General features: G+C 42.3%; 1 protein-coding gene across 2 annotated transcripts in view; it reads right to left on the minus strand.

Annotated features, from left to right (window-relative positions):
• The window catches only part of pax2a (paired box 2a), a 29145-nt gene extending 10742 nt beyond the window's left edge, over window positions 1-18403 (minus strand). For both annotated transcript variants that reach the window (XM_068721831.1, XM_068721823.1), the window contains exons 1-8: window positions 17865-18403; window positions 16210-16375; window positions 14964-15161; window positions 11441-11526; window positions 11156-11275; window positions 10208-10252; window positions 3152-3327; window positions 997-1117 (exon numbers count right to left, since the gene is read on the minus strand). In XM_068721831.1, the coding sequence (XP_068577932.1) occupies window positions 997-1117; window positions 3152-3327; window positions 10208-10252; window positions 11156-11275; window positions 11441-11526; window positions 14964-15161; window positions 16210-16375; window positions 17865-17907 (955 nt within the window). In that variant the 5' untranslated portion in view covers window positions 17908-18403. The remainder of the gene's footprint in view (window positions 1-996; window positions 1118-3151; window positions 3328-10207; window positions 10253-11155; window positions 11276-11440; window positions 11527-14963; window positions 15162-16209; window positions 16376-17864) is intronic.
• Window positions 18404-19444: the final 1041 nt, after the last annotated feature.

Here is a 19444-nt window from a genome sequence, read left to right on the forward strand (position 1 = left end):
CGCTGTCAATCAACAGGCTATCATAGCCTTTGATGACAACGTCGTGTCGCGGCGAGAACAGCAGCTGTCTCTTATGAGAAGTGCTCCCAGTCAATCTGTTAGCGGGCCAATCGGGGCTAACACAATAGCCAGTTAGGAGTAGCGAGTGAAAGGCCTGTAGGATTTAATGGGCTCAGATGATATATCGCCTCGCTCTGTCCCTCAGAAATAAATACACAGAGTGCCTCAAAAAGTGTCTCGAAAGAGGGGTTTCATTTGGTGATAAGGATTTAATATCGCTGGAGAGTGTGAGCGCCATAAGGGAGCGGCAGTCAAAATCTTGATTGCTCGATGATGATGTAATATCGAGATGATTTTTTACAATGCTCAGTCAGAGTTGACCAAATTTGAGAAAAACATATTAAAAAGAAGTTCATTTAAGAACTTAATTACATTTATAGTATTTACATTTATGCAGTAAACAGCTTAGAAGTGAAGGCACAAACAACTGACCATCAACTGATCATTATTATCCTTTAGTATGATAAAGTGACATAAAGTGTAATCTGGTCTAAAATGATTTTCAGTAAGTTGAGGTGAAGCATAGTCTCGTTTGTCAGCTGCTCTCATCTTTTACAGCTGCAATAGTGTGCACATGGTGATTATGGGATTTAATTGGACTGATTTGTTTTATATCAGGAGAATGAAGAATGAAAATATTTGGAATACAGTTCATCATATTCACTTGGCTGGTGAGAGGGGGCAGTGAGGAATTTGTAAAAATGGGATGCAAAATGTTGAAATTGACTAAAATCATGAGTATGATATGCTTGGTTATACTTTAACTAAATGCCACGAAACAATATAGAAAGACATCGCAGCAGTAGCTGAGGTACTGTAAAGACACTATGTTTGTGTTCTCACTACATAGTTCAGCCACCTTGTTGCAGATGTTTTCGACCTGCTGCAGCTGTGTGTACTCTTTTAGGGATCAATCTAGCGTGAGTCAGATTGTACCTGTCACAACAGAGTAGCTCTGGGAGACACTGGAGGCGAGGTCGGAGCGGTCGCTGGTGGAAAGGCTCGGCTTCACGTCATCCAGGCCAGCGTTCAGGGATGGGAGTGAGTACTCATTCGCCTGTAGACAAACACACAGCACATGCAAAAATATGTCAGCAGAGGAATGCACATGTGAGCATAGATGGCAAACAAAAAGAGCAGTTCAGACTTTTTATATCAAATCATTTCACATTCCGCCAGATTGCGTTATGATCTGGTTAATATTGCTCATGCACTGCATGCAAGCCCACTTTGGGTGTGAGATTTAGAGCAGCTTTCCCTAGTTATATATGAAATCTCTCTGAAGGAAACCCCTTGTGTATCGGAGGAAGGTGTCTGTGATCCTTTCACTGTATTTCCTTCTGAATATTTCCTGTGAATTCTGTTCTGCATCACCCCCCCCCTTCACCAACCCGTCCCGACCCTGCTCCCTGTGCTTTACCAAGACCTATGATGTATGCATGCATTAGGGCTTGTCTGAGAAGAAGGCAGGAAGGGAGAGAGGGATGAGAGAGGGATTGGGAGAGGAGTGAAAGGACGGGGTGTCAGCTGGCTCTTTGTGCTCCACTGCAGTCATCCCTGTGACCAGTCAAGGGAGGAGACATTCAGGGCTTTGTTACAGGAGAGACATGTGGTGTGGTTTTTTAAAGGGGCGTACAACCTCAAAAATCAACCTTTGTGCTTTGCCTCTGGGATGAACACATAAAACTGGGTTAATAACATGATAAAATAGTGGGTATTGTTTTTTACGCCTTTCATAGTTTTATTAGTATATTTTACTTTATATTGGAGATTTTTATTTCATATCTCTTCAGCTGTGATAAAATGTATACTGTGCAGCCATCTTTCATGGTTTACAATTTTTTTGTTCAACACATTTTTACAACACCAAAAACTTCATGTAAAGATCAACCACCGACTAGACTCCACCAAGTATTTATCACAGGTTAAGACTCTGCTATAGCAGCTGTGATGAATCCTGTTTGTCAATGAGATGACACTTCCTGACCTGACTCCTCTTCTTTGTAAGGATAAGTGTGTGTGCACACATTTGCGTCTGCGAGTGTGTGTGTGCGTGTGCATCTGTTTGTCTCAATGGGACGGGGTCCCACAGGGGCGAGCTGGTGACCCCAGTCTTGTCTGCCTCTATCCCAGATAAACTCTAATTGTCTGCTTACAACTGTTCCCTGGCACTAGGCTGGATGTTCCTCTCTATTCCGCTGGGCCTCAGCAGCACAAGAGCCATTTTGTCATGCAGATGGGCTGTGGGCAGGGCTGGGCAGGGCTGGGCGGAGGGCGAGTGGCAAGCACAGAGAGGCCTGAATGACCTGACCACATGGCTGCCAGAAGTGTGGGAGGGATGAGGCCTATTCAGCCTGGCCTCTTCAAAATGGCTTTTTAATGCCCTGATGCAGACACCAGACAAGCCCTTAATAGCCTAATATCCCACCTTTTCACCAGTTTAAGAAAAGGAGGGGGTGTTGGAAACAGGGAGAAAAATGGAGGTGCACAGAAAGAGTGGAAAGCAGCCTGATTAATATTACATTAAATTAAAACTGATTTTTCTGGACCATTCTGATGCCGTTTTTCTCCCCCCCTCCTCCACCTTCCTCTCGCCTTTTTAATACCTTCTCCTCCACTCTTTGTGATTGCAAGTCATTTCCAATTCGTTTTGGTATTGATCTTGCCGTAGAAATCACTTTGGTAATTAGCTGCATTAGGGGCTGTATAGCAGGCTGAGGGGCTGTCCCTCTGATTTATCGCCGCTGTAATTCCCCGCGATCGCATAGAGATGAAAATGAACTCAATTAGGGCACTGCTAAGGCTGCATGGGCACCCACATAGAGTTCCAATGCAAAATATAATAGTGTCTTGTTGTTTAACAGTTTAATAAAGGTTATCCGCTGAAACAGTAGGCTTGTAGGAGCCTTGGAGCAAGAAGTTACACAGAGATTTTTGTCCCCTTTGTCAGTATGTGTACCAGATTATTCTCTATATAATGTTAAAAATCAATGTGATGTGTTTTACTTAAAGACAGACAGAAAGAAAGAAACCGGGATGCCAGTGCAGGGCTGTACATTTCAATATATAGATAGAAATCTATGTGGCGAACCTGTTCAGGTTTGATGTGTTCTGAAGTGGGGAAGACATCAGGGTAAGATGGACGTTCAAACACACGGTCCAGGGCCTCCAGCTGCTGCTGGGTGAAGGCGTCTGCTCGCAGGTGCTTCCTTAAACTCTCCACACTGCCCTGAGAGTCGCTGCCCGGACCTGAGCCATCAGAGCCATCTAGAGAAAGACGGAGAGGAGGAAGGCAAGGAGACAACATTCTGCATCAGGGCGTAGCTCCAGTCTTTTCTACCCAATATTATTCTAGCAGGCTAGCAATGTGAGATAAGCATAAGAAGATTTTTTTTTAAAGCTCAATGACATGAGAGTGATAGCATGAGGAGCAGTAGTAAATTCAGAGAGACCCACCAACATGCCTGCTTTTTTTTTTATCTCCCTCCCTGCTGCCCCCCCCCCCCCCCCCCCCCCCCCCCCCACCTGTCCTCGTGGCCACCATCAGCGCGGTCATCATGTGATAGGTCTATGGTAATTGATGGATTACCTTCAGTGCAAATATATACTTGTAAGGGAGAGCGTGTATTTCAGGAGGAGAAAGTAGGGCTGGCGATTACATACAGAGCCTCTCATTCTGCCAGCGGGAAATGGAGGGCCATTATTTAACTGTACTATTTCCTCCTGAACATATTACCCTTCCCTCTCTCTGTCTCTCTTTCTCTCCCTCCATCCCCCACATATTGCCTGTCTTCTGGAAAACAGAATGGAGTGGGGACGGCACTCAGGGCCGAATGAGGACGGGGCGTCGGGGGCAAGCGTATGCATTTCCTCACTCGGTCACACTCTATATAAACAAATGAGCCTATGCTTCCCTCGTTCTCCTGATCTCTGACCCTATCAACTTGGCTGGGGAGCCCGCTGCTGCCGCTGTAGCTCTCCCTCTGCTCACTCATCAAGTCCTGCACACTGAAAGAAAAAAAACCTGCAGCTAAAACCTCCAGCCAGCATCCCAGGAACCTCCACTCCACTGCCTGCCTCCCGCCACCCTCCCTTCCTCCCTACTCCCCGCCGCCAACAGCGGATGAGGGCTTTAGCTCCCATACAAATCTGTCATTCTAAATTTGCAGCAGATTATGTTCTCTCCTGGGCGAGCCAGCGGTGATATATGATATGCAAGGCCGCTATTGATTGCCTGATCCGCCAGCAGAGGAGGGAGGCGAAATGAACTTGGAATGAACATCATGCCTCAACTCATTGTGCGTATAATACTCTACTTAATCCCACATTTTTCTGTGCTATGGAATTCAATTGATCAATCATGTTCCACTGATGGTACCATTTCAGGGGCGTTATTGCCATTCTGCTCGGCTGCTTGACCTTTTTTCAATGGCTGAAGCCAGAGGATGAACCTGACTCGCACCAAGAAATAGATCCATGGAGAGAATGGAATAGAGGTGTGTGTGTGTACGTGTAGATGGGAGGGTGTGTGTATATGTGTGTTTCTCTGCTAAAATATATTGACTTTAGCTTTGTGTAACATTTATGAAGAATCAGGTTTTTTCCCTCCTGCCACATGTGTTTCTCCTACCATCCGTTAACCAAATATTATAGCAGGCTTTCCTTTTCTTTTTTCTATAAAAGGCTCCCTTGGGTGAAGGGTTGAGGTTGCATCATTAGTGTTGCTGTATGAAACTCAATTGTTGTCTGTGGTACAGAAGAAAATGGAGTCATTAATTACCTCGTATCAGCTGGTCTGAGAAAAGAGGCAAGCTCGATCAATAGCAAGAGTGTTTGTCATTCACTATGGAGGAGCATGCTACTCAGCACCCCCACACACACACTTAATCAAGCCTTCTGAACTGACTGCAAAAGGACAGATTCCCTTCATAGGACACTTTTTGGTGCACTTTCTGTCATCTAAATGTAAACAAAAGCCTCAATAGCAAAACTAAAAACCCAATTGCCGAACATGCATCCAGAAACAGTTCAGAAATTCGAGTGAAACAGGTCTTATTTTTAATCATGTTTAGTTAAGACACACAATTTTCTTCTTTTCTAACTCTTCAACTATGTATGTGAATATATTTCAAATGTATATGGTCAAAGAATTATTGATTTGGCCTTTAAATGGAAATAATAATACTAAATCAATTATTTTTAGAATTCGCCATTAGAGGTTCATGTTTGACATATATCATAAGATAGCTGCAATAAATCAGATTCATCCTTTGACAGTCAGCAAGTCAAGTGGAGTGTGAAGCCCAACTGTCAGATTGTGTGTGTGTGTGTGTGTGTGTGTGTGTGTGTGTGTGTGTGTGTGTGTGTGTGTGTGTGTGTGTGTGTGTGTGTGTGCGTGCATGCGTGCGTGCGTGTGTGTGTGTGTCTTATTGGCTGGCTTCATTTTCTCAGTGTTTCTTCAACCCCTTTGGTTGTCTCAGCAGGTATTCTCTTATCACTCCCACAGCACCAGCTGACTGCTTCTCTGCGTTTTAACACCAAAGTGTTAGGAGACAAACCAAGATAAAAACAAGACTCGGTGACATTCACACATCAACCCTAAAGCAACGTCCTTACATGGAAATACTTTCTCTGATCAGCTTAAATAGACGGATTGTGTTGCACCTCGTGTCCAAGTTATATTTTTCATAATGATGAATTCAAACATTTTAAGTGGACTTTGTATAAAACTCAAAGACAAACTCAACCAATGGACATGAAACTGCAACTATTCTTGTTAAACGATACTGTAATTTAAACGAATCCTTTTCTCACTAATATTCACATTCATACTCTTTCAGTCATTTGTACAATCACTTACATTAAACCAGTGACAGTAGCGACTGTGAGACGGACCACAATGGTATCAAAAGCTGTTCTGTTTTGCTTTGTCTCTAAGGGGGATGTTAACGTCCTGTGGTGGCTTGGTGGCACTTTATGTCCTTCTTTCATCTCCCCTGTCCCTCTGATAAGATAACTCAGCAGAGATTAGAGGTGGGGGCTTGTTTGAAAGGCAAATGAATTCCTACACATCGCCCGGCTCTCTCCGTAAATCAATGACACAGGGTTTCCTAGATCAGAGGCTGCAAGTCTTCTGCTGATAGGTGAAATGATGCTATCGCAAATTGTGGATCATTTGTTGATGTTTTTAAAAAATGCAGTTATGCTTGAAAAAAATAAAAAAGAAGAGAGCGCAAACAAACTGGTATACCCAGAGGGTGAACACTCCTTCCCTGTAAGCTAGCTATATTTATGAAACCTCTGAAGCGGAAAGGAGAGAGGTGGGTGGGATGGGGGAGCGAGAGGGAGAGAGGCAGCAACACTGCCATGGCTGTTAAGATCCTGTTATGTTGTGGCGTGTTTAAGAGCTTTATTAATTCGATTTAGCACCACCAACCAGTGTACTGACTGTCAGCAGGCACAGTGATGCTTATATGATATTTGCACTCACTGCCAACACTCAGTCTGCGTCGATAGTATTCTAAAGCAGTCTAGTTATTTTATTTACTTTCATTTATATTCTCAGATCCAAGCCAAAGCAGTAAGTTTATCATAAATAAATAAATAAACTTATATGACTATTTAGAAGCAGTTTGTGAATATATAATAATAAAAAGAGAGGGGGCTCTAGATGATCTGGTAGAGAGAGTTGCACTTCATCCTGCATTCTCCTGTCAAAGTGTCCTTGAGCAAGAGAATTGACCTGTCCGGAGTCAATGTGGACAAAACTGTCAGCCAAATGAAAGTTTAGTTATATTTGCTCACTGCGTGAAAAAAATCTATTTTATCAAATCAAAATATGCCAGTGCTGTGAGACTTTTGCAATATATTCTTGAAATAAGTCTTTAAACAAGAAACTATTAATATGTATTTCATTAAAACAAAATAACTGTTTGGTTTGCATTTGAATCACTTTAAATACCATTTCCTCTCTTGTTTAAAAAAACAAACAAGTAATTTAGAACAATAGTGACATAATATGAGGATGTTTTTGCCGTCTCCCTCTTTAGTATGACTCCATTCTCATCTCTTGTTTTTCTTTGTCCTCCTCTGCTTACATCTCTACCCTCTTCTGGACCACTCTGCCGTTTAGTGTTGCCACCCTGTGTGGCGAGTATTTGTGGAAATGCAATTAACGTATCCCCTCTTTTCTCTTGCCTTTTCTCCCTCCTCAAGCTGAGTAATGCATCGCTCCATTAATTCTCGGCATCGCTGCCCGTAATTGACTTTTCTCCGACATGATTCCTCTCCATTGAGTGAATACACTCTCCTTATATTTTTTGTGACGGATCTCATTGTATATTGTTTACAACTGTACGTGGGCTTTCACGCAGCCGTGTTGCCGAATACAAACTCGTAAGACTTCGAAAGAAGAGGGGGATGATACGAGGAGAAATGTAATGCTGAAGAGAAAGAACGACAGAGATAGAGCAGAGAAGGAGGAGGGGGAGAAATGCAGTGTGGACCCTTTTGTGTCCTCCTACTGTCGGGGCCCTAACAGCTTCTTGTCTCTATGTTACGCTCTGTGGCCCCTCTCAAACCTGGGCTTTTCTCTCTCATACTCACCCCATCAGGGCCATCATGGTGCTCATGATTCCATTTATTTCTGCCTCGCTCTGGATGCATTTATTTTCTAAAGTGATCCTCTATTGACTCATTGTCATGGACTGGCTTGACTAGCCAACCAGTGTAGGCCCGGGTTCAAATCCATATACTAACTCATTCATACTCGACAAATGGGTCATATGTGTTAAAAGATACACACCGGACAATCTCCAAAAAGGCCAAATATAAAATTTGAACAAACCAAAACAGCAACTGTATTCATTTTTCCTCAAGCTATTGAACAAGGAGGATATGACTCTGGCTGCTGCGTGCGATCGTTCTTTCATGTCATGAATGAACAACCTGCTATGCCATATTTTTTCTCCCCGCTCACACACTCATCAGCTCCTTCTACACTCATCCCACACCCACGCTACAATCACAAGTTATGACCTTTGCTTTCTCCATCTAATTTATCACTGTAGCTCCCTACTGCCTGTCCTCCCCAGAGCTCCACTGGGCTCCATCCAGGACACAGAGAAACATACACTTAGGTCACATCAACCTGCGCACAGCATACAACAGCAAGGTCAGCATTAACCTGTCATTGTGTGCTAAGACGAGGAAAGCAATGAATTTCCATAAAGCTGCAGCACTATTAAAAACAGCATTTCTTTTCAAAAGAGAATGAATCAGAGCAGGTGTGTCTCACATAATAATGAGTTCAAAATCATCTTCAAGAAACAACTGTAAGGCCCAAACTTTTTATGAATGAGTTCATGGACTCCGTGCTCTTTAATACACATTTGACAATCACACTGCAGTTGTCACCCAATCCTCTCTGTCTTTTCTTGGCTTCCACTTCTACCATAGGTTTAAGTGACTGAGTGAGAGCATGCTGTACAACAGGCTAATTTCCCCTCTTCACTATTAATGCATTTGGCAGGAACAACATTCCATTTCCTGTAATGAGATACACAAATAAATCTGGCTATGGATAGATTCGGGGGTGGGGGGTGGTGGTGGTGGTGATGGTGGTGGTGGGAGGAGGAGGGGGGGGGGGGGGGGGGGGCAAAGGAGGGGGCACATTGAGACGCATTCTCCCAGCACTGGCATAATTGGTATCGCTGCTTGCAGACATGCAAACCAATCTCTCCACAGATAGGGCTGAGACTCTCTCTTTTCCCCCCTTAAGGCTATTTCTTTTGTCTTTTCGATAGCTTGCACATCCAAGATAGAGGGAGGGGGGAGGGAGGGAGAGGGGAGATGTTAATTTGTGAATTAATAGCTTTTCTCTGCAGAATTGCAAATTCTTTTAAATGTCACTATGTTCACCGTGTGAGGAGCATCTGAAGCCACACTTAACAGACACACATTTCCGTGCACAGGTGTGTATACTGTAGATGCATACACGTACAAATCCTGAAACAAATTCTTGCTCAACTCTCATTGAGGCCACCACGACCTCCTTATTCCCTCCTCCCGTCATAAAACCACTTTTTTCCCTTACATTCTGCTGCTCCTTTATCTCTCTTTTACCTCCTCCCATCTTCACTCGAAGCCGTCCAACGCTACATGCTACTTTTAATTTGCAATAACACATGACGAGGACAGATTAATGGCTCTTATGGCACCTATGTCCCTGAAGCTCGTCTTACGAGGACCCGGTGTACATAACGCGTGTCACACTACATTATCTCTACAGCCCTCCAGTAATGGGGACCTTTTTCTTCCTCAAAGGGCAACCGCTGACTTCAGCCACATTGGGATTAAAGGCCACCACCATCATCACATCACCAGCAGTACAAGAACTGTGCAATGCTTTGCTTCATGTTAATTTCGGTCAAAGTATCACAATGTAGGCACAAACATGTGACGCTTAAAATCTTTGATTGGTTTACAGACATGCAACACTGTCCAGTGAGTCATTTGTAGAACATATAAAGTCTTCCACTAGGTCTCCACTTGTTTTTAATGTATTAATTAACTTACTTATCTATTTACCCAGTTATATATGTACTATATATGTATGTATTAATTAGATTAATTTGACTTGGTAACATTGCTGCAGGTAACTTTCTGCTGTGACGTATAGTCTTTGCTAGCTCAGGTAGGTGGTCTGCCTGCAGTTTTGTTTTGTTAAAATAACAACAATGCTGCAATAATCTTAAAAATGTGGACAATTGAAAATGGCCATGAATAATTAATCACAAGTGGGTCTCCTGACATAACAGTCCAAATTAAGGCAAAATGCTAATTTTAGAATTATTAAATATTAATAAAATAAGTTTACAATAAACTGCATCTTGCTGTTTGAAATCCACAGCTATCTTTACCTGATACAAATATTAAATTAGCAACACTGTACATTTCTGTATATTGACCTGCATGCAATTACATGGAAAATAGGATTTTCCACAGTTACTTTAGCTTAATTCATTTTAATTTCTCAGAAGATTATTTATTGGAAAAATCTTCCCCGCCTCGTCCCCACAAACTCAAACCCTGGAAGAGCAGAAACAGTAATTGAGAGGAAAGTAAAAGAGAAGGTTGTCCAACTTACAATGTCCTATTTTCCTTCCATCCATGTGGTTGCCAGTCCAGAGAACTAAAGAGACGGAAACATAAAAGAAGGAAGTGGCCTGTTTTGATGAGTGCTCTTTGAGATCATTTTCAACCATTTCATTCCATCAACCACCTCAAAGCAGCACAACAAAATCACATGTGCGCACACACACACACACACACACACACACACACACACACACACACACACACACACACACACACACACACACACACAGGCACACATGCAGCCCCCTCCCTGCCTCCACCGGTCTGTTCCTACACCTGTTCAGGCCTCCACCGGGGACATGTTAATTCATAGGCATTAAAAAAGCCAATTGTTTGCAAAACCGATAATCTATTAGCCCTCAGGCAGTGTGTGTCCACTCTCTTGCCTTGCCTAGGAATGAGAAATTCTGGATTAGACCGGATAGGCTTCCACTTAATCTTGGAGCATATCTAGGGCTATTTCCTTGCCCTATACACCAGTAAACTGTCTTAAAAAAATTATTTATGATTGAATGTTTTACTGCTATTCAGAATAAAATATATTTTAGTAAAGAATGTATCTTTATAGTGCAGGATATTAAATGACTGGTATTTAACTGATAGTATCGAGGCCAAGGAGGATTAGAGTTGTATTACCGCTATATGGGATATCTACAGTACGTCTGAACATGGTATAAAATTGAGATGCAGCTCTGTAGGCGTATGGTAAAACGCAGGGCATCAAAAAGCTGATTGAATCACAACACTCTCTCAACACTCGCCCTGCCTGATATACAACATAACAAGTCACTGGAGACAGCACATAGAAACACACTTGGCTGCAGCGCTGTCATAAATGCCATCTTCTTCACACACAAGAGGGGAAAAAAAGTAGGAGACGAGTGATGGAGAGAATTAAAAGGATAGAAAACAAAGGGATCTTATGTGTCTCCCTTACCATCGTCTCGTTTCCTTTTCTCGCCGTTGGAGCGGGGGATACCCAGAATGCCGTTGATGGAGTAGGATCCTACGGGATCGTTGGAGGCGCTGGACACAGGGGGCGAGGCTGTGCTGGGCACTGACAGAGAAAACTGAGTTAGTGTTTGTACTGTACGCATGTGTCTCATTTATGTGTTTATTCCAGTGCGTGTGTATTTGAAAATGCTTGTATGTGTTCAGGTTTAGGTGTTTTCCTCCTGTTTCAGCAGCCCCGATGTCTGTGCGTAGCTTCAATTGCGCTTACCTATGGTGTGGCCGGGCGTGGACAGAGGCGTAACAGATCCGTCAGGGGACGGGTGGAATTGCTGCTGGACTTTGGTGCGGATAATCCTGGTAAAGTGAACAACAGACACGGATCAATCAATACTGCTTCCAGAGCATGGAGATTTCACACCAGCCCGCCCGCCCTGGGACACTCAAACAAGGCACATCACGTCCACTTACGCCCGTGCATGTACAAGTGCGCCATCGTTTGGGGGCGCTTGTATCCTCATATTCGGGCCCCTGTCACAAATAGCCAATCTCAGGGCTTTAGGGGCAATCTCTCCTCTCCTGTGTGAGGCTGAATGGGGGCTGCCCCCTGAGATTGTGGATTCAATCTAGCTGGATTCTGAGGTTAGAAATATGATAAAGTCCCCATACCAGTAAGATGTGATGTGGCGGGAAAGTCTTCATTGCACTTTGGTCTGAATGATCTTGCAAACAAAGCATGAAATCACATCAATTCACCTCAATGATCAGCTTCACTGGCTCTACCTGGCCAACTCTAATAATCTCCCTCCTCTGCTCCCCACTCTCTCTTTTCTCCTCGCTCTCCCTGTTCTCTCTCCATCGCTCAAACCTGATCTTTCACTCCGCTCTCTCCCAACCTCATCCTCTTTTCTCATTTCTACTCCACTGTCCAATGTGCTCTCCGTTTTACTGTACTTTACAATGCCTGTCTTTCAAACTCCTCATCTTTGGCTTTCCTTCTTTCTATCTTCACTCTTCTCCATTTAATTTCTTTATCCCCCTGTATTCTCTGTCACCTCTCCGGTGTCTGTTGTAGTTTTTGGTCTTTTTGCTGCTCAGTGTAGCACACAGGAATCCTCCAGGCTCACTGAGGATCAGAGCCTATTGATTGGGACTCCGGGATAGAAAAGTTGACGACAAATGGTGGAGAGGAACAGCAAATGCAAATGGTGATCTATAAATTATATGTGACAGGAAAGCAATAGTGTCTTATTGGCCCAGCCCGAGACCACTGCCACAGACGATGTATTTTAATCTGTGGTGCACTCTGAAATACATAAGTAAAAAAATAAATTGTCACAATAATCTGAAATTTTTAAAAAACAATTTTGACATTTGTAAAATTGAGTATTGTTGTAAAGGTACAGAGGGATATTCACAAGATCAGCTTTAGCTCTTATGGGACATGATCGCATTACATTAAACCATATGGTAATCTTTTGATTGACAGATGAAGGCAAGATCATTGAATAACAGGCAGTGTTGTGCACTGACAGAAATCCCACATGGAAGCCCTCTCACTCGAGAGGTGTGACAAAAACAGACTTTTACAGACTGCAGATGAGGCGAGCGACATTCACATGCAGCATCCAGCAATGAGCTATCAATTCTGAATCAGGCAGCTATGGGGTTAACTTCCTCGGGGGCAAAAATGTACATCAGACTCTTTTCATTCCCCTCACTATCTCATGTGTCCTACTCTCTCCTTCAGGCAGGGCAACAAAGGCTAGCAGCCTCCTTCAGAAAACACACATCAATATTTTATTTGAATTTCTAACATCTCACCACAACAGTTATCTGACCTCATGACTCAAGGGAGCCTCATAAATTCAAGGACTTTGTTTCAAGTCTATGTTGTTGATATTGAATAAGCAATTTGGATGGGTGAATTAACGACTTTGGTGTTTGGGTGTTGTAAAATCAAATCAAAAAAATCCCAAAGAAAGATTAAATTGTGGATCAATATGATTGAAAGTCGCTTAGGACCTTATAGGTACGCTTGTGTCCACTGGGCATGTTGCCTCTCTGCGGCAACAAAACAAAGTGCAACCCAGCCTCTGTGTAATCTTTAATAATTCATGCAGGAAAAATGTGTTTAAAGCCAGGACATCCTCTTAAGTCAACAGAGCAGAGGTCAGCCCCTTAACCACAGAGACCACCAGGGGTCCACTGTGCCTTTCTCTCCCCCTGCCTCCCTCATGTGCTTCTCTTCCTCACTTTCTTTCTACTCCTTATCTTTACCAATCCTCCTTCAACAGCAACAGTGACAATCAAAAACAACCGTAGACATTAAAAAAGAGCCTGAAAATTATGGTTTACTATTCCTTGAGTTAAGGTTAGATTTTAGAAACATTTTTAAATACTTTTTTTTATATGATGTAAAATAAATATCAATTACCCTTTCTTCAATGCTAATATACATGTTGGGTTAATACAATTCAAGAGCGAAACCTGCTGCTTGTTATGTTTGGATTTCTGAGGCAATGTTTTAAGAATTTAAAATGCAGTTTTGTGCATTGCCACAAGCCCTGATGTTAATTATTAATGTGCAGGCTAACTTAGTTTCAAAGATAAACATTTCTCCTAATAGTGCTGTTGCACACAGCTCAAACCCAGCAGATGGTCAGAAATGTTTTTTAATTGTAAAACATTAAACATTTCCTCTACGCACACCCTAAAATACATTTTCTTTTGGTTTTAGGAACAACAGGTGAAAGGCACCAAAAGACCTGTTGAAACCATGATTTCCATAACAGCCTGATTTTATGTCTTTCTCTTCTTTTTTTAAATGTTTCATAAAGATCCATCCATCTCCTGCATTTAGCTGGATATGCTATGAGACTCTATTCAGCTCATTAAAATGTAATGCCGATGACCAGCTCTCTGGAACAGTGCCTCCTAACCAAAGTTCATCACTCGCAGGCTCTGGGCTTTTTTCACTTTGCACACATGCACTGGATCTTTTCACCAGCGTCCTCTGTCTAAAGATACTTTGTCCACGCTGTCCCGCTTCATGTGGAAAGGCGAAGGTGTAGGGTGTCTGCTGCTTTAGCTGCTTCAGTGGAACAGAAACTCTTTTATAGTCCATTTACCCACAGATCAACACTGTTTTAGGACGGGGGTTTATCTATACATGTCTAGATTCATTCTTCTTATACTCTAATAATACTCGTGATACTTGTTATTATAATTATTATTAGAACAGTGCAATGCAATTAAAATCGGAATCATTTAGAATTGTCCAACCACTATACGCCTAAATGTGTGATGTGTTGTCGCTCCACATTCACCTCGGTGTTGAAAAACAGAGCAATTGGTTGGCAATACAGAGGCTGCTGCCGCCTCTGTCGCAGTGTGGTCCGCGTATTGAACGACTTTGTTGGGTATTTCCTCCCGCCTCTGGATCTGGTTACGCGGTATTGATCGGTTTTTATCGAGACAGATGTGATTCTTCGTGGCCCCAGCCTCAGCTCCCGCGCTGGCTGTGTTGTAGAGGGCCGCACCGGAGATTGAATTGCACTTGTGAGACCACCCGGATAGACTCGGCTAAGACTGACTATATAGTTCAGTCTCGTAATAGCTATCTGCTCATTTCAGAGATTATTTATCCAATTTCTCATTTTATTTTATTTTAGTATTTGGCTCACTCAGACATTTTCGCATGCACACATTTGGAAAGCATTTCAGAGAGAAATGATGCGTTTCGGCATGCTTTTAATGATTAAACAAAAAAGAAATCTGTTATTTCCACCTACCTGTTGATGGACGAAACGCTGGGGACTGTGTCGTTGTCGCAGACGCCCTCAGCCAGTAGTCGGTCCCTTATCTCCCAAGCGAACATGGTTGGATTCTGGCGCTTATAGTCAGCAATTTTATCCACCACTTTCGGAGTTGCAACCTTTGGTTTGGAGCCACCAATGACTCCGGGTTTAATACTGCCGGTTTCATAGTACCTGCATGGGGACAGAGTGAGCGTTCCTGAATGGATCCCTCCTTAATTCAACAATCCAGTCTGATTGATGGGAAAGGTGGCTTAAATATCGTTTGTGTGTAAATAAATGTCCGCCGACCTTCTGTTACATAGGGCAAATAAATACCTAGAAATATGATGGCGGCTTTAATCTAATAATTGGTGTGGAAAGGTGCTGTTATATGGGCCTAATGGAGTGTCAGCTGGAAGGTGAACAGAGCGGATTTTTTCAACAAAAAGCAGTGTAATTAAAATCACACAATATAAGCAGTGAGACGGACAGAACAAAGGACAGTTTAGCTGTAAAAGCACAGTTTGGACCTCATTTCCAGTCTCCATGAGCTATACAGTAGCATGCACGACATGCCACCATGACCTATTGGTAAATGTTGGTGACAAACATTCAGTGTGTGTGAAATGAAATACCTCTGAAATGCCTTCTGATAGCTGAAAAAAATATATTTCAAAATATTATCTCACAGCATTTGTGCTCTGAAGTAAAAAACGACGTAGATCTAATTTATCAAGTTTAAAGTTACACTGATGGAAAATATAGGAACGTAAAGTGTGTATTTATGGTATTTTTCTAAAAGATTATGATACTCAAATGTGAGTTTATAATGGCCGTAGATTGTGTTTTTTTATACTCAAATTCGTGTATGTAGACTTTTTAAGTTACCTCGAGCTACTTTATACACGTAATCACCTCCAGTCTCCTATAACATTAATACAGCCTCACAGTCCTCTCAGATATTTTTTATCCCCAATGCTTAGCTGTAAACTTTCCTCCGAAAATGTATTTCATGATTATGATGCTTTTCTCTTGCAAGGCTGCAGGTGATGGATAGAAAATATCGGACGCAGAACTGCTGTGTTCAAGCAAAAAAAAAAGATAAAGGAAGAAAAAAAAATGACCTGCCTATATAACCGATGGCTGAGGCTGAAATAGAGCTTGGTGCGCATATACGAGCTATAGAAGATTGATGTTTGACACACATAGGGCTCTGTTGGTCGCGGATCCCCCCTTTTACCTGCCGAGGATTTTGCTGACACAGCCGTGACTGACCCGTAGCTGTCTGGATATGTCGCAGGGACGCACGCCCTGGTGGGCCAGCTCCACGATCCGCTGCCTCACCACGTCCGGGAGGGGTCTGCCGTTCACAAACACCCCGCCGAGCTGGTTCACACCGCCGTGCCCTGCGTGGGACACAACAGCAGCACAGGGGAGCATAACATTACATACCTGCAGAAGACACGGTCTCTCTTCATGTGGATTCATTTTGGTTTCTTTTATTTTTCTGGGATGTTTCATTTAGTTATTTTTTTGTCTAAAATTATAAAACATATTACCATACACACATACAGTATAATGGACATGTACACACACACACACACACACACACACACACACACACACACACACACACACACACACACACACATACACGCATGCACATTTTAATTTTGGCCAATAGTCTTTGTTTGTGCATGAAATCTGTACACAATAGTGGGATTTTAAATAATACTAACAGTAACAACAACTATAATAATAAAAGAAAAAATAGTAACAGTAATAATAATAATAACAATAATAATAATAATAATAATAATGGTAGAAACTGAGAGAGAGTCAAATTCAACTACATTCACTTACACATATTACACAAAATATGAAATGAAACAAACAACATTTATAATTACATAATACATAAGATATACCTCACTGGCTCTTTTGATAGCACTAAAATAAAAAATAAAACTCCTCTCTCCCTGTACGTTGGCAATAGGCAATATTTTCCAAGAGCACCTCCTCCACTGCAGCCTAACACATGTCGCAGATATTGTGTTTCAACCTGTTTAATTTACCTCGCACAATTATTGTAAATAATTAAAATGAGCTTTGATAACTCATATTACAAACGCGGATGGTGCGAATGAGGAGTAATGAATAATTTACAGCAGCCCGGGTCTTCTTTACCCCTATCGTATGGAGTAGAAAACATGAAGAAAATTAACCAACAACTGCGTTAGTTTTATTCTTAACCACCTAAATCTAGAGTAAGATATAAATAGAGTGACACGTTTACATCCATTTACACACAACGTCCCCTTGTTGTAAAGACGCCTAACTGTAATTTCACAGGTAATAAAAGCTTTGTATTTAAATTGAGGAGTTTCTATTATGTCACTTTAAAGTGAATGTAGCTCAAACCGGCTCACATTTCGTCCTTTTGATTCAACAAAAAAAAAAATATTCAGTGACCCACGTGCTCTTAAAATAAGCCAGACATGTTTGAAAACACTTTTCCCTGCACCGTATTCCATAATTTATTACCAAACTTTAAGTAGGCGTCAATAAATCTATTTTTAAATAACTCTTGTTGCAAAAGTTGCCAATGTTTTAAAGGTTTTGGAAAATGACTTATGATACTAACATGTTCAATATTTGAGAGCTGTGTTCATCTTCAGTATAGTAATAAAACGTTGCCAAATGGACTGACAATGTAAAGAAAAGAAAAAAAGATATAGGCCTATTGGCTATAAAGCATCTTAAAACATTTCTAACTGCATGTTATCTGTGTAAACTAGACCGCAGTCATTGAAAACAACTTCGAACTAATATGTGCAGGAATTAAACTCACAACACAGAAATGTTGCTGTCTGTAAACTAATTCAGTATACTCACGGTGCATCGCCGAGAAGGGGTCCGCTTTGCAGTGAATATCCATTGGATAGCAAAGGAAAGAAAGGTAATCGACTGAGGTCGCCGTTTCGCCTCTGTGGTGCAGCTTTAAAGAGGTAAAAAAAAAAAAAAGCAAGAATTTATAATTTGGCGTTTACAACAGTCCGTGTGCGAAGAGTCCGCAGCGGTGGACAACTTCTCGTGGCGATGCTAAGTTTTTCCTCCTGCTCAAGTCTAAACTCAAAAGTCTCGCAGAAGGGCGGTCAGGTGCAGAGCATGACCCAGGCGTGTGCAGAGCGCACCAGTCGCGGCAACATTGACTCAAACCGGGTCACTGTTTGCGTTTATAGGACATCATGAGGAAAACGAAAAAGAGTAGCTGAAGTCTCCACGGGTCCGGCTGAGGAAGCTATGGCCGAAAAAGAATCCTTCTCCTCTGACGGCGTGGAGCGCAGGCAAGGCGGGCTGTGGTTTAATCAGATAGGGGCGGAGATGACAACAACATGGACACGGCGAAGTACAGAGCAGTGTGTCCCCCTCTCCTCCGGAATGGGCTGTGCCTGAGCGAAGCTTTGGGCTGAGAATGAAACCCCTCTCCTTGTGTGTCTGTTTCTAAAAGCTGCAGTCCCACAGATCACCCCCCCCCCCCCCCCCCTCCTCTACCTCCATCCCACAGATCCCCTCGCATAGAGATGGATGACTTGTCAGACAAAGGCAATAGATTCCAACACTTTGTGATTCGCCCACGTAAAAACCTGCAGCTCAAATGAGGAGGTCCCTGCATCCGACAGCCAGGAAGGGGAGGTAGACGAAATGGGAAATGATGAGACTTTGGGGTGAAGAATTAAGGAAATTAAAGGCAGAGGGTAGAAGAGAGGCAAAGCACTGTCAGGCATGTGTATGTTGTTTAGAAGCGACGCTTCTCAAATGTTTTCATGTGAAGGACTCCCAATATAAACACATGATGAGACTGGGACTCACATGGGAATGCTTTTGTTTGTTATTTTTTAAAGTGATACTGATGAGCCTAATTCAAGATATTTAAAACAATCTTAGTCCATGGATTCTCTATTATCCTTTTCTTGTTATTTAAATAACAATATCATTGAACTAATCCTTCAACTGGCGGCCCAGTAACCCACTTAGCCTCTGGGTAAAATCTCAAATACCACAGTTAAGTTATCTTTTGCAAATATTACATTTTTGTAATAAATTCTCTTTTATGTTGGAAAACGTTGTGTTTTTACAGCAGCCTCTCATTGCATTATTTTGTTAGCTTCCTGTTCTTAAATCAACCAGAACAACGCTCTTTAACAAAGAAGTCTTTCCATGTTGTGCGTTCAGTATAACGATGCAAAACCAATTTTCAGTGACTAAAAAGCTGCTGTGCCTCTTGTCCACCATGACTGCAGTTATCCGTGTGTGGTCAGACAGGATGTGCACAAGGTGAGCTCGCAGTCTGCAGAGGGAAGAGTCAGTCAGTAGGCCACCATCATCATCATCATCATCATCATCATCATCATCATAATCATCATGCACTCACCGCCTGTGTGCAGCATCGCTCTGTAGATGGCGCTCACACA

The sequence above is a fragment of the Cebidichthys violaceus genome, unplaced genomic scaffold, assembly GCF_023349555.1.
Source record: "Cebidichthys violaceus isolate CVI_PGR_0920_01 unplaced genomic scaffold, fCebVio1.0.p SCAF_10, whole genome shotgun sequence".
Lineage (NCBI taxonomy): Eukaryota > Metazoa > Chordata > Actinopteri > Perciformes > Stichaeidae > Cebidichthys > Cebidichthys violaceus.